At 36.9% G+C, this 13,510-nt stretch overlaps 1 protein-coding gene across 1 annotated transcript; it reads left to right on the top strand.

The window, feature by feature from the left end:
- Nucleotides 1-5,667: 5,667 nt before the first annotated feature.
- LOC110694020 (ABC transporter C family member 14-like) lies at nt 5,668-13,038 on the top strand. Its single transcript, XM_021871180.1, has 11 exons — nt 5,668-8,117; nt 8,651-8,971; nt 9,062-9,148; nt 9,239-9,865; nt 9,981-10,145; nt 10,228-10,522; nt 10,672-10,886; nt 11,225-11,530; nt 12,065-12,128; nt 12,244-12,483; nt 12,776-13,038. The coding sequence occupies exons 1-11, from the start codon at nt 5,910-5,912 to the stop codon at nt 12,874-12,876; spliced, it is 4,629 nt and encodes a 1,542-aa protein (XP_021726872.1). The 5' UTR covers nt 5,668-5,909; the 3' UTR covers nt 12,877-13,038.
- Nucleotides 13,039-13,510: the final 472 nt, after the last annotated feature.

Here is a 13,510-nt window from a genome sequence, read left to right as displayed (position 1 = left end):
TGAACCCTAGAAATTAAACTACTCACACATAATTAAATATAAACCAAACAAAGCAATAAAATAAATCATGATCAAAGGAATAAAATAAATAACTAAGATTAAGGGAAGAGAAATCGTCACCAAAATAAATCTGGAATTAATGAAATAATTAAGAACAAAAGTTTAGAGAGAGATTAAGAGAGAGAAAACTAAGTAGAGAGAGAAAGACTAAGAGAAAGGATTAAGAGAGGAAGAAGAGGTCCTCAAATCGTATTACGGAGGAGTATTTATACTCCGTACAAGAATCCTAAACTAAAACAAATTAAAACGACGTTAATCGTCCCCTAAAAATACACGCGCCCGATCGGGCGAAGGGCCGCCCGATCGGGCCCGCCTTTTTCACTACGCCTATACTAATGTGCCGCGCCCGATCGAGCCTACGCTCACCCGATCGGGCCCGGTCTTCTTCTTTAAGGCTTGGACTTCGATTGGGCTAGATTTCTCGACCCAATCCATATTTCCTCCCGGGTCTCGAATACATGGTCCAAATGCCTCGTGATCCCAATTACCGATCCCTTAATCACCGGCTCTCACCGATCTTGGGCTCCAAAAGTGGTTGTGTCCTTCTAGCTTTCGTAGTCGATCCAATAAAGCCTGGGAAAATGCTCCAAGAATGCAATCTCCTGTAAAATACAACTAAAACTACGAAAACACTAGAACACACAAATTAGTAATAAAATTGGCCCGAAGGAGCCAAAAACACTACTAATAACGACCAAGGACGGGGGTAAAACACTATATAAAATGGACACATCACCTTACTAAAACAATCTAAGTAACAATTAATTTTGTTAATCAAATTTCATTACATAAATTATTTCAGCCAATTAATGTAATCTCTCCCACCAAAATTAAAACAACTCCCACCTACTTTTTCTTTATTTATTTCATCCCTAATTAATTTATAAACCATATTCTGGATTCATCTAAAATTTCCAAAAACCCTAAGCGCTTGTTCTTCCCTCTTTCACTCCCCTCGTTCTCTCTCTTCATTCCATTTCCCTCTTCCACTCCTTCATCTTCTATATTTCCCTCTTCCTCTCTTGTTTATTCATCAGATCTGCTCTTTCTAACCATGGATTCCCGTAAAATCGCTGATTTGACCCCATTAGAGAAGGTGTACTGCACAACCACCGACGAGAACGAGCTTCCTGTTCTTTGTTATCTTATCATGTCCCTTGAGAAGGGGTCTTCTTCGGCTCTCCATTTTTACCAAAGTGGTGAAGCTCGTAAGGTTCTGTCTGATGAAGGGTTGGAAGCTCTTGGAAGAGTCCTCAATTCCATAGAGGACGCGAAGGGGGGGAGAAGGTGATAGATCTGTCGGTACGGTTACTGTGAAACCAAAACCAAAGCGCCCTACTTTCAAACCAAGGATGATTGGGATATGTGAGATTATGAGGAAGATTGGTGGGAAGGGGGTTAAAATAATCGATCAAATTGAGAAAGAGGAGAAAGCGAAAGAGGATGATGGAGGGTCAGATCTAACTGGATAAGGGAAGGAAAAAATAGAGGACGGAGGTGAGAAGGTGGTTGCCGCACTTGAGGAAGAAGAGGAATGGTATGGTTTTACCATGTCTAATCCTCCACCCAAAATGTGTTTTCTTTCTGAAAATGCAAAAGTTGGTAACAAGAGGGTCAGATCTGGCATTGAGGTTGATGAGTCGAAAATTGATGAGCAATGCCTTGAGTTCTTGAAGTATGTGGATCGAAAATTCCACCCAACTGAGTGACTGTCCAGCGTAACATTCTCTACCTTAATTTCAGTTTAATTTCTGGTTATTTATGAGCTATTATGGCATAATTTTGGATAATTTATGACGACAAAATTGGTTTTTGTATTTATGTTGCATGTTGTTGTTCTGAGCAAGTTGACGTTGGCTGATTTATGATGATTTGTGGTTGTTGTTATTAGTGTTTGATGTGGGATAATTTTTGGTGATTTATCCTTCTTGTTCAGAGTCCCTGATGTTGGCTGATTTATGATGATTTGTGGTTGTTGTTATTAGTGTTTGATGTGGGATAATTTTTGGTAATTTATCCTTCTCGTTATGAGTCCCTGTTGCGGCATAATTTATGATCAATTTATGATGATAAAATTGGTTGTTGTTGTTATGTTGCATGTTGTTGTTCTGAGTCCCTGATGTTGGCTAATTTATGATGATTTGTGGTTGTTGTTATTAGTGTTTGATGTGGGATAATTTTTGGTAATTTATCCTTCTTGTTATGAGTTTGTGTTGTGGCATAATTTATGATAAATTCTTGATGATAATTTCTAATGTTATAATTGACGAATGAAGTGATTTTGATGGTAATTGATGCATGAACTGATTATGACTTTCTATGACTAAATGGGGTTGCTGATTGGTGAATGATGATAGTTAAATTTGTGTTGTGTAGGATATCCTACTTTAAGCTCCAACTTTGATCTCAATGACCGATTTTGATAGATCAATTTGGGTGTTGGTGAGCCCCTTAAAAGAGTCCCTTTTTTATGTAAATGCCTTATTTGGACAGATCATTTTGTCTTGCCCCTTACAAGAGTCCCTTTTAGATCTCAATGATCATTTGTGAGAGATCAACAACCACACTAAATTCTATATGATGAAGAGACTCTTTTGATAATCAAAGACATGTTTGATTTGCTCCACAATTTGGTTATTTCTTTCATAGCCATATAGTGTTGAGGTAACAAACATGGGTTTGTAGTCTTGATGAAAAATAACCTTCTGATGGAATTAGCAAAAAAAATAAAAAAAAAATAAAAAAAAATCGTACCACTTACTTTGAGAACCTAAAGGAATAAGTTGTGTGTGATTTTTTGTTGTAAAATAGTTTACCAAAATAAACATGATTGTTCCATTACATTCACAAAAGGTTTCATACTAACCATACATCATTTAGAGTCCCACAAAACATACACATAACCATACATATACAGTCCCATATATCTCGTAATGGTTATGTGTGGCAATCTAGATCTGTATCTAGGTCCAAATGACTGCCCAAAAACAAACTGACCCCTTCAAGGAAAATTAAAAAAAGAAAAAATAATAGAAATCAGCACATGATACCTACTAAAGGCATAAACTAAGTGCTTGCTGTGAGTCCCTTTCTGGTGCCTTCTTTTCAATCAGCATCTACTTCCATTTCCACATCTTCTTGTCCTTGAACTTGATTGACTTGCCTGAACCTGTCATTAAGGTAGTTCACTGCCTGAGCGACCAGGTCAGGGTTAACTGTGAGCCTCTCAGGTAGAATACCTAGCTCCTCCAACCTTCTCTTCTTCATGTGTGGTGGAGTAAAGTTGTTGCCTTCCATCCTAGTCAGTATTTAAGTCATACATGACTGTAATGTGATCCAAGTGAACTTGTTTGATAGTGGATCAAATGTATTGTATGCCTCCTCAACCACTTTTACTAACTCCTCCACATTTTTGGGGAATGACCTGTACTGAATTGATTGCATTACTGTGAAAAGCCATAAATCAAGTACGTTTAGGTCTGGAGATTGTGGTGGCTGGTACACCATCTTGATGTTGAAACCATTTTGTGTAAAAGCTGCCACAAATTCTGGATCAGTTGGAATTTTGTGTGGTCTTGCATTATCCCACTGAATGAGAATGTCCTTAGACAAATGTGTTGGTCAATTCTCTATTATGCATGGAATGACCTTATTAATCAACATGTCTCTGATGTCATCCTTTGTGAATGACTGCATTTCTTCCATCTCCATTGTATCTGCTGCTTTATTCTTACTTGATTTATTTACCCTTTGCTCATAAACAAAGTCAAATATACCATACTTGCCATCATGGACCATCTCACCATTTATGTTGTGCTGTGGCTTTGCTATAATAATCATGAACATTGCCTTGACCTTAAATCTCCTTGACTATTCACACCTATAAGGGTTTTCTTCATTGGGCAGAAGATAAAACCTTCTTGTCTCTGGGTTCAAATAAAACCATTTCTCATCAATGTGAATGGCGTTGTTCATGTCTGTGTACATTGGGTCTGCTGTCTCTATGGCAGGGGTGAGGTGTGACAACACCCATCTCAGTCTTTCTACCTTATGATTATCAGTTAACTTTGGATGGTTGGTGCTTGTATGAGTCCTTAGCAGCCCCTTTTTCTTCAGTCTGTTTCAGTTGTCCTCAATTTAAGTGGGACTGAGAGAAGAAATTCCTCAATATACTCTTTGCATTTGAGACCAACTCTGCCAATTTTCTTATTCCTGACATCAATCAACCCCCCATTCTGTTTTTGAGTCATTACATCATTAAATATTCTGCTAACTGTTGATCTATGCACCCGAAACTTATTACCGATTTTTGTTTGCATCCCCCTTTCTAGTATATCATCCTCCCTAAGTTGAGTTAAATTTTCATCAACAATACCTCTTTTCTCACCTATTGATAGTTGTCTTCTGTCACTTTGTTGCTCACCATACTGATTTGCTTCCATATTTGGTTGGAGGAGTTCTTCCAATAAAATTTGCTCCATGTTGAAATAATCATCATCAAACACTTCTGCCTTTTTTTTTTTTTTGGTTGGAGATGTTGCCATGAGAGAGTAGGCTGCCCACCACTAACCCCTGCTGAAGCTGGATTTTTTTTGGTAGATGATGATGTAGATGATGATGCTTGAAGGCTTGATTTTTTGGAAGCTTGAAGTGTTGACTTTATTAATTTAGAAATTTAATGGTGACCTGTATTTTTTTGAACATGATTGGGGATGGAGTAAATGTTGTATTTAATGGTGGTCTGTAATTTTTTGAATATGAATACTGGTGTAGTAAATGGTGTATTTATAACTTAGGAGTTGACAAAAAACATGGAGCCAAATTTGAATGTTGGAGGAAGTTAAAAATTTAAAATTTGGCAGTTAAGTTTTAAGTTTTCACGAAAAGTTTCCCTCCTTTTTGTCTAAAAAACCTGGCAGCAGCAGCATATGCGGGGATTAAATTTTGGTCCCCACTTTCTCTCTCATTAATATTTAATCTTTTATCCTTAATTTAGTTAATTTGCTTTTCTCAAATTTTGTCTTGGGAGTTGTGCAAGGCCACTTTGTTGCAGATTATGTAATGCGGAGGTAGTATAAAATATTCCAAATTTGCACATAAAAATTAACAAAGGTAGTAAATAAGAAATCCCCTTTACTAAAAAAAAACGCTTTAAATTTATACTTCCTCCGTTTTTTTTATTATTGCACCATAAGGGTTGGGTGCAAATATTTTGGTAGTGGAAAAAAGTAAGAGAAAGAAAGGTAAAAATACAAAATTGCCCATGTGACATATAGATAAACTAAAAAGTAAGTGTAAAAAGTAAGGGTATGTTGGGTATTTGTAGTGTGAACACAAATAATTTTTTTCCTAAAAAGGAAATGATGTAATATTTGTGAAACTTTTTAAAAAGACAAGTGGTGCAATAATAAAAGAACGGAGGAAGTACTTTATACCCCTCTATTGAACTAAAAGCGAGGGGACCAAGGGGAGTATTAAACTAAGCAAGGGGTAGTGTGTACTGTGCACACGTCCAAACATTGACGAGAAATCAGCACCAACACCAACCCCGTGAACCTCGAGGGTCATTCATTAATCATTAAAATATGATTTTATTATTTTATTCCCATTAACAAATTACTGAGTAACAAATCTAACAATGTAAGCATGTTTTCAATCTTTTCATCACTTTTCCCTCCTCTTTTGCCTTCCTTTCTTTCTTGCTATTGTTCAGTTCACACAACATCAAAAATTTATGATATGCTCAGTATAATATTGACATACAGTATACATAAATAACCTTATAAAGTTCTAATTCTTTTAATTTCCCTGCTTTTAGCTTCTGATTTTGTGGGGAAAACTTGGAAAATATGATGAGAAAATTTTGGAGTGATTTCCTTACTCTTGTATACAACCCAGTAATCATGTCTTCAGATTCTTGGCTCACAACTCTTCAATGTTCAGCTTCAAACAACAACATAATTCAACCTTCAGATACTTTCATGCAAGTTTTTCAATGGTTTAGATTCATTTTCTTCTCTCCATGTCCTCAAAGACTTGTTTTTTCATCCATCTATTTCTTTTTTTTATTGATCTTGATCTTGTTTGTTATTTATAGACTCATTTCAAAGTTTATTTTTAGGGATAATAGTAGTAATAATAATGTTACTTCTAGTTCTTCAATCAATAAACCCCTCTTAGAAAACAATAACCAAAATAGATTTAATGTCAAGATTAATTTATGGTTCAGAATTTCCTTGATTTCATCTGCTTCGCTTGCTGTTTTATATGTTGTTTTGAGCGTATTGACATTTGTGGGGAGTGATAATAAAGGAATTACTAGGCAAGTATCATGGAAACAGACTGAAATTCTGTTTAGGGTACTTCAAGCCTTAACACAAGTAGCAATTTTTGTTCTTGTTGTTCATGAACAGATATTTCATGCTACTTTTCATCCTATTTTGCTTAGGATTTATTGGGTTGCTCAGTTTGTGCTTGTGTTAGTGTTTAGTATTTCGGGTTTGACTCGAATAGTGTCAGTTTCTGAGGAGTTGGATTCATATATAAAAATGGATGATGTGTTTTCTTTGATAAGCCTTCCATTTTCCTTTTATCTGCTGATAGCCGCCTCTCGAACATCTTCTGGGATTATAGTTATCAAAGAGGCCGAAAATGGTTTGAATGGAAGAGAAGAATTACATGAGCCGATTAAGGATGATACTAATGCAAGTGATTATTGGAAGGCAAATTTGTTTTCTAAGACTACTTGGCTTTGGATGAACCCTTTGATGGATAAAGGGTATAAGAACCCTTTAAAGGTTGAAGATGTTCCTTCACTTCCTCCTGATCATCTAGCTGAGAGGATGTCGGAGCTCTTTGAATCACAATGGCCTAACCCGAGTGAGCATACAAAGCACCCAGTAGCAATTACTTTGCTCAAGTGCTTTTGGAAGAGTGTTTTGTACACTGGTTTTCTTGCACTTATAAAGCTTTGTGTGATGTATATTGGTCCTGTACTTATTCAAAGCTTTGTCGATTTTACTTCTGGAATCGAAAGCTCTCCTTATGAAGGATATTACCTTGTGATAACCCTTTTAGTTGCTAAAACAGTCGAAGTCTTGAGTTCCCATCACTTCAATTTCCATACTCAGAGAGTTGGGTTACTTATAAGGTCCACCCTTATAACTGCATTATATAAAAAGGGGTTGAAGCTATCTTGCTCTTCGAGGCAGGCTCACGGGGTTGGTCAAATAGTGAATTACATGGCGGTTGATGCTCAACAGCTAGGTGATCTGATGAATCAGTTGCATTCCATTTGGCTTATGCCCCTGCAACTTTTTGCTGCCTTGGGTTTGCTATACTTTAACATGGGTGTTTCAGCAATAGCAACATTAATCGGGGTCATTGTGATTCTAGCATACGTCATGGTACGTACAAAGAAGTGCAATGTCTTTCAGTACCAAGTCATGAAAAACCGAGACTCTAGGCTTAAAGCAACAAATGAAATGATAAACAATATGAGGGTCATAAAGTTTCAAGCATGGGAAGACTATTTTCAGAAAAGAATTCAATCCTACCGGGAGCTTGAATTTGGATGGTTGTCCAAGTTTTCATATACTATTTCTGGAAATATGAGTGTGCTTTGGAGCACCCCTACTGCACTTTCTGTTCTTGCATTCGCAGTTGCAGTTTGGATGGGTGAGAATCTCAATGCTGGCACTGTATTTACAGTAACTACGATAATGAAGATTGTGCAGGAGCCAGTGAGGAACTTCCCTCAGTCTTTGATACAGATTTCTCAGGCAATGATTTCACTTGGAAGATTGGATGGTTACTTGATGAGCTTAGAATTAAATGAAGGGTCAGTGGAGAGAGACGAAGGGTGTCAAGGTGACATTGCTGTGGAGGTGAATCAAGGGAGTTTCTCTTGGGATGATGAAGCAACTGAAAAAACCTTGAAAGGGTTGAATCTTCAGGTCAAGAAAGGTGAATTGGCCGCCATTGTTGGCACTGTAGGGTCTGGAAAATCTTCTGTATTAGCTGCAATTTTGGGTGAAATGCACAAAATCTCTGGAAAGGTATGTCCAATATAATGCTGTCATTGATATGCTTTTATACTCTACTGGAATTTCCTTTATCTGTGGTTATCTTATTTCTTAATTGTGCATAAGTGTCAAGCAACTGTACCCTCTAAGAGACTAAGAAAGAGTCAGTAGCATTCTTAACAAGATATTTTTTTAAGTTAATTCGCCTGTGTTATAAGCTAGTGATTTGCTCATATGCAGCTTCTTGTAGCTATCGGTTGTCTTACTGTATGCAAGCGATTCTTTTGATAACAGAGCATCAAGCAGTTTCAGCATTAATACAAGCGTACCTTAATTGTCGTATCTTAATATTCATCTGTCACTGTGTCATTTCCCTCCCTGCAGTGTCTGACTTACATAGTTATCCCTGTTCAATTCAAAATAAGCATCAAGCAATGTTGGCCTTGAGGATATAATCAAGTTATAATAACATCCTTTTGGTCTCTTAGACGATAATGAATCATTTTAAAAGGTTACATGATTCCATGTGTTAAAGTATGATTTTCTTTCCTTTTTTCATTTTGCAGGTTAAATTGTGTGGTACCACTGCATACGTAGCCCAAACATCATGGATACAGAATGCAACAATTCGAGAAAACATTCTATTTGGTCTACCAATGAACAAAGAGAAATATATGGAAGTTATTAGAGTATGTAGCTTGGAAAAAGATTTGGAAATTATGGAATTCGGTGACAAGACTGAGATTGGAGAGCGTGGTATCAATCTGAGCGGTGGCCAGAAGCAAAGGATCCAACTTGCCAGAGCAATCTATCAGGATGATGATGTATATCTTCTGGATGATATTTTTAGTGCTGTAGATGCACATACTGGTTCAGATATTTTCAAGGTCTGTCAAATAATTATATGAATGTATGTTATATCAAATGCAAGTAAAACACATTCAAACAAAGCTAATTGAATTTACTAATGCTTGCAGGAGTGCGTTAGGGGAGCTCTCAAAGACAAAACTGTTCTGCTAGTAACTCATCAAGTTGACTTCTTGCACAATGCGGATCATATATTTGTAAGCTTTATGTACAATTGTATTGCTTTCAAATAAGTTCATAAGAATTGTTGTGTTGTATTTATAAGATGTATGCAATGCAATATCTAGGTGATGCGAGATGGAACAATTGTACAATCTGGAAAATACAATGAGCTTCTTGAAGCAGGCTTGGATTTTGGTGCTCTTGTGGCTTCCTATCAAACCTCCATGGATCTTGTAGAGACAAGCTCACATACATCTGAGGACAAGCAAGAAGAAGCACCAAAATCTCTAATCAGCGAAAACAAGTCACTAGAAAGAGTCAAGTCTGAGAAGAAATCTCTAAGTAAAACAAATCCTCAAAAAGGAACTTCCAAGCTCATTGAAGAAGAGGAACGAGAAGTTGGGCAGGTTAGCATAGACGTGTACAAGCAGTACTCTACAGAAGCTTTCGGATGGTGGGGAGTGGCTGCAGTGGTACTAGTATCTCTCTTCTGGATTGTATCATTGTTCGGTAGTGATTACTGGCTAGCTTATGAGACTTCAGAAGATCATACTTTTACTCCTCGCTTGTTCATTACCGTCTATTTCATTGTTGGGATTATATCATGTCTCTTAGTGACTGCTAGAGCCTTTGTAATAACATTTTTGGGACTTAAAACTGCTCAGGGCTTCTTCGACCAGATTCTTGGCAGCATCCTACATGCTCCAATGTCGTTTTTTGATACTACTCCTTCTGGAAGAATTCTAAATCGGGTAAGCTCATCCTATATCTCATCATCAATCTATATAATTACATACTATATGATTAGTGATTTCCTATAGCTTGCCGTTTCTGATGTAGTGGTAATAATTATCTTACTCTTTTCAGGCATCAACTGATCAAACCAACCTTGATCTTACAATTCCCTTATTTTTGGGCATGACAATTGTTATGTATTTCAATTTGGTGAGCATCTTAGTGGTCACATGCGTATATGCCTGGCCAACAGTTATCCTCCTAGTTCCCTCAATATGGTTGAATCTTTGGTACCGGGTATGTCTTGCTATGAAGTTTTTTTTTTTCCCTTTGATAAACATCATATTTATTCAAGATCTATGGGAATGTATATATGCAGGGTTACTACCTAGCCAACTCACGTGAACTGACTCGATTAGGTTCAATCACAAAATCCCCTGTCATCCATCATTTCTCAGAAACAGTTTCAGGTGTAATGACAATCCGATGCTTCAGGAGGCAAGCCTTGTTCTGTAAGCATAATATTGACAAGGTTAACACAAGCCTTAAGATGGATTTCCACACTACTGGAGCAAATGAGTGGCTAGGTTTCCGCTTAGAGTTCATTGGATGTGTAATCCTATGTCTTTCCACTTTGTTCATGATTCTTTTGCCCAGCAGTATTATCAAACCAGGTAATAGAAGCCATAATTAAGAATATACCATCAAGTGTTCTTAGTAAAAGTAACTCAAAATCGATCTTAAACTTATTTAGTGAAGATTGAACTCTAAGTGTGAATTTTTGTCTTATAAAACTTACATTGTAAACTTTACTATGCTGCAGAGTTCGTAGGTCTTTCTCTTTCGTATGGGCTTACCCTCAATGTTGTTCTGTTTTGGACGATATATATGACATGCTTTGTTGAGAATAAAATGGTCTCGGTTGAGAGGATGAAGCAGTTCATCAAAGTCCCATCTGAAGCAGCATGGGAGATCAAAGAATGCAAGCCTTTACCAAACTGGCCAACTCATGGCAACATTGAACTAAAGGACTTACAAGTAAGCTCTAACTTCTTACGACATGTCACCCTTAATATTTGATCTCAATCCTTCCCAAGTCAAATTTCTCATTAGTATTTTGGAATGTCCAGAAGAAGTTCCTCTTTCGATTTCAATGTATAGATTTGTGTTATCTGAGTCGTATTTTTTTTGTTTATGGGACAAAGTGTGCTAATCGCATAGCCAGCCTTAACTTAGTAATCCACACCAGAGCAAAAGGTTGAAATTACTAGGAATAAAGGAGTTTATATGTGGTATTTACATTTTAGGCTCTTGTATTTTCATGTTCTTTTATGTTGATTTTACCACATGAATGAATGTACTGCAATTATGAACAGGTAAGGTATCGGTCAAACACCCCATTAGTGCTAAAAGGTATCACACTTGGCATTAGAGGAGGCGAGAAAATTGGGGTTGTTGGTCGCACAGGGAGTGGAAAGTCCACCCTTATACAAGTATTCTTCAGGCTAGTTGAACCTTATGGAGGGAATATAATAATTGATGGCATCGATATCTGCAAGATTGGCCTGCATGATCTAAGGTCTCGCTTTGGGATCATTCCACAAGAGCCGGTACTATTTCAAGGAACGGTGAGAATCAATGTGGATCCACTTGGGCTTTATTCCGAGGAAGAGATATGGAAGGTATATATATTTATCCTCTCTAATATTCCTTTGCTAAGTAGTAATCACATCAAAATGATATAGAATATAAGTATACTCCAAGCATTTAATATAATCTTCACCATGTTTAAAATTTGTAGTTACATATACTAATGTGCCACAACTTAAACTAGATGATGGGGTGAAAAAATATGTGTAAACTTCTACAAAATCATGTCATCACAAGTACGAGAAGTGAGATATGCATCCGAGAAGTAAATATGTCTAGAAGTGGTATTTTTACTAGAGAGCCAGATTAACAAAACTCTGCTAGTGGGTTTCCTGCTGCCAGTCCCAAGCCTGGATAAAGGAGGAGGGTTACAATAGGCCAATGACAACCAGTGTAAAACTTAGTCACATGACATGAGCCAGATTATAGAAACTAAAATTGTTCTGATCAAAGTTTATGAATTGAACTATTTAGTGATTGTGTTGTAGTAGTATTAACAAAAGTAGCTGGCCTACTAATATTTCGTTATGTTTTTAATCAAACTAACAGACCATTTGTGTTTTTAGAGCCTGGAACGTTGCCAACTTAAGGATATTGTTGCAGCAAAGCCAGAAAAGCTTGATGCTCCAGGTTTTTCTATCTCTATCTTTTCCTGAGAAATACTCTATTGCGTATACCTGCCAGTTAGAGAAAAATGTGCATAGGATGATTGGACGAACCTGAGTTACTCTTTATTTGTTTGTAGTAACGGAAGAAGGAGAAAATTGGAGTGTTGGTCAAAGACAGCTGATGTGCTTAGGGAGAGTCATGCTCAAGAAAAGCCGTATTTTGTTCATGGATGAAGCTACAGCTTCCGTTGATTCCCAAACAGATGCTACAATTCAAAAGATCATTAGAGAGGACTTCAGAAAATGTTCTGTAATTACCATTGCTCACAGAATACCCACTGTAATGGATTGTGACAGAGTATTAGTCATCGATGCAGGTAACTCTCTTCATTTCTTTGTCAATCGTTCTATCACTTTTATGGAATTCGCTCTAATTCATTACTATATACATAGTGTGACATAATGCTAACATTTTCTTCTAGAAATCGATTGACTAATGAGTATTGATCATATTAATGATTTGGCTATCTATTTTTTTCTTCAAAGATTGTTTTACTTGATTCCAATTTTAACTACCTTATAAGAAGTATGTTTCTGTGACTAAGATTGGTTTTTAAGCACATCTGTGTTTGGCATAAAAAGGAATTCTAACCTGTTTTTACTGGACAGGATTGGCAAAGGAATTTGATGCACCATCTCGTCTCCTCGAGAGGAAATCACTCTTTGGGGCATTGGTTCAAGAGTACTCGAATAGATCGTCTAAAGTGTAAATGATAAGCATCCTGGTTTAGTTCCATTGATCATACTAGTTACAACACCGAGAATTTATAAGCAATTTGTATAACATGTTGATTTTGTTACATCCTTCATTGGTCTATCCACTATTTCTTTAGAAGAACGAAGAGTAATGTTATACTCATTTCGAATCTTATTATCCTCGTTTCGAATCTTATTTGTTTGCACCTAATTAGAAACACCATGCATAATCAGGGGTGAGAGTGAGGGATAGCTCAAGTGGTTAGAGCTCTCCTCCCAATTTCAGGAGATCTTGGGATTGATTCTTATTCCCCGCCCTTGTGGCTCTCTAAACACAAAAAAAAAAACAAAAAACACATAATCAGGTGTGAAGCTAAGGGGGGCTGGGGGCTTTTGTTATTTGGCTCTTGCAGATAATTTGGATATATAGTATTGATCTCCTTAAGCAAGGCCGTATCTGGCCCGGGGCAGCCGAGGCGCCCACCTAGGGCCCCAAAATCCGAAACCCATATACAGAGTACTTATTATTGTATTAATTCAACAAAAAAAGAATAATAATAATAAAAATACTTTGTATGTAACGTTTCCTTGTTGTAACTTGTAAGTTAATGAATTCATACTAGGGGTGTTGTAGACACCTAAAAATGT

This window comes from Chenopodium quinoa, unplaced genomic scaffold (genome assembly GCF_001683475.1).
Source record: "Chenopodium quinoa cultivar QQ74 unplaced genomic scaffold, ASM168347v1, whole genome shotgun sequence".
In the NCBI taxonomy this organism is placed as follows: domain Eukaryota; kingdom Viridiplantae; phylum Streptophyta; class Magnoliopsida; order Caryophyllales; family Amaranthaceae; genus Chenopodium; species Chenopodium quinoa.
The sequence above is the reverse complement of the archived record's forward strand: the minus strand, read 5'-3'. Positions and strand labels throughout refer to the sequence as shown.

Bases quoted from the DNA above. Each gene is read 5' to 3' on its own strand.
- LOC110694020 (XM_021871180.1), top strand. From the start codon at position 5,910: ATGATGAGAAAATTTTGGAGTGATTTCCTTACTCTTGTATACAACCCA. The intron at 10,523-10,671 runs GTAATAGAAGCC...ACTATGCTGCAG, and splicing joins CAGCAGTATTATCAAACCAG to AGTTCGTAGGTCTTTCTCTT. The intron at 10,887-11,224 runs GTAAGCTCTAAC...AATTATGAACAG, and splicing joins TTGAACTAAAGGACTTACAA to GTAAGGTATCGGTCAAACAC.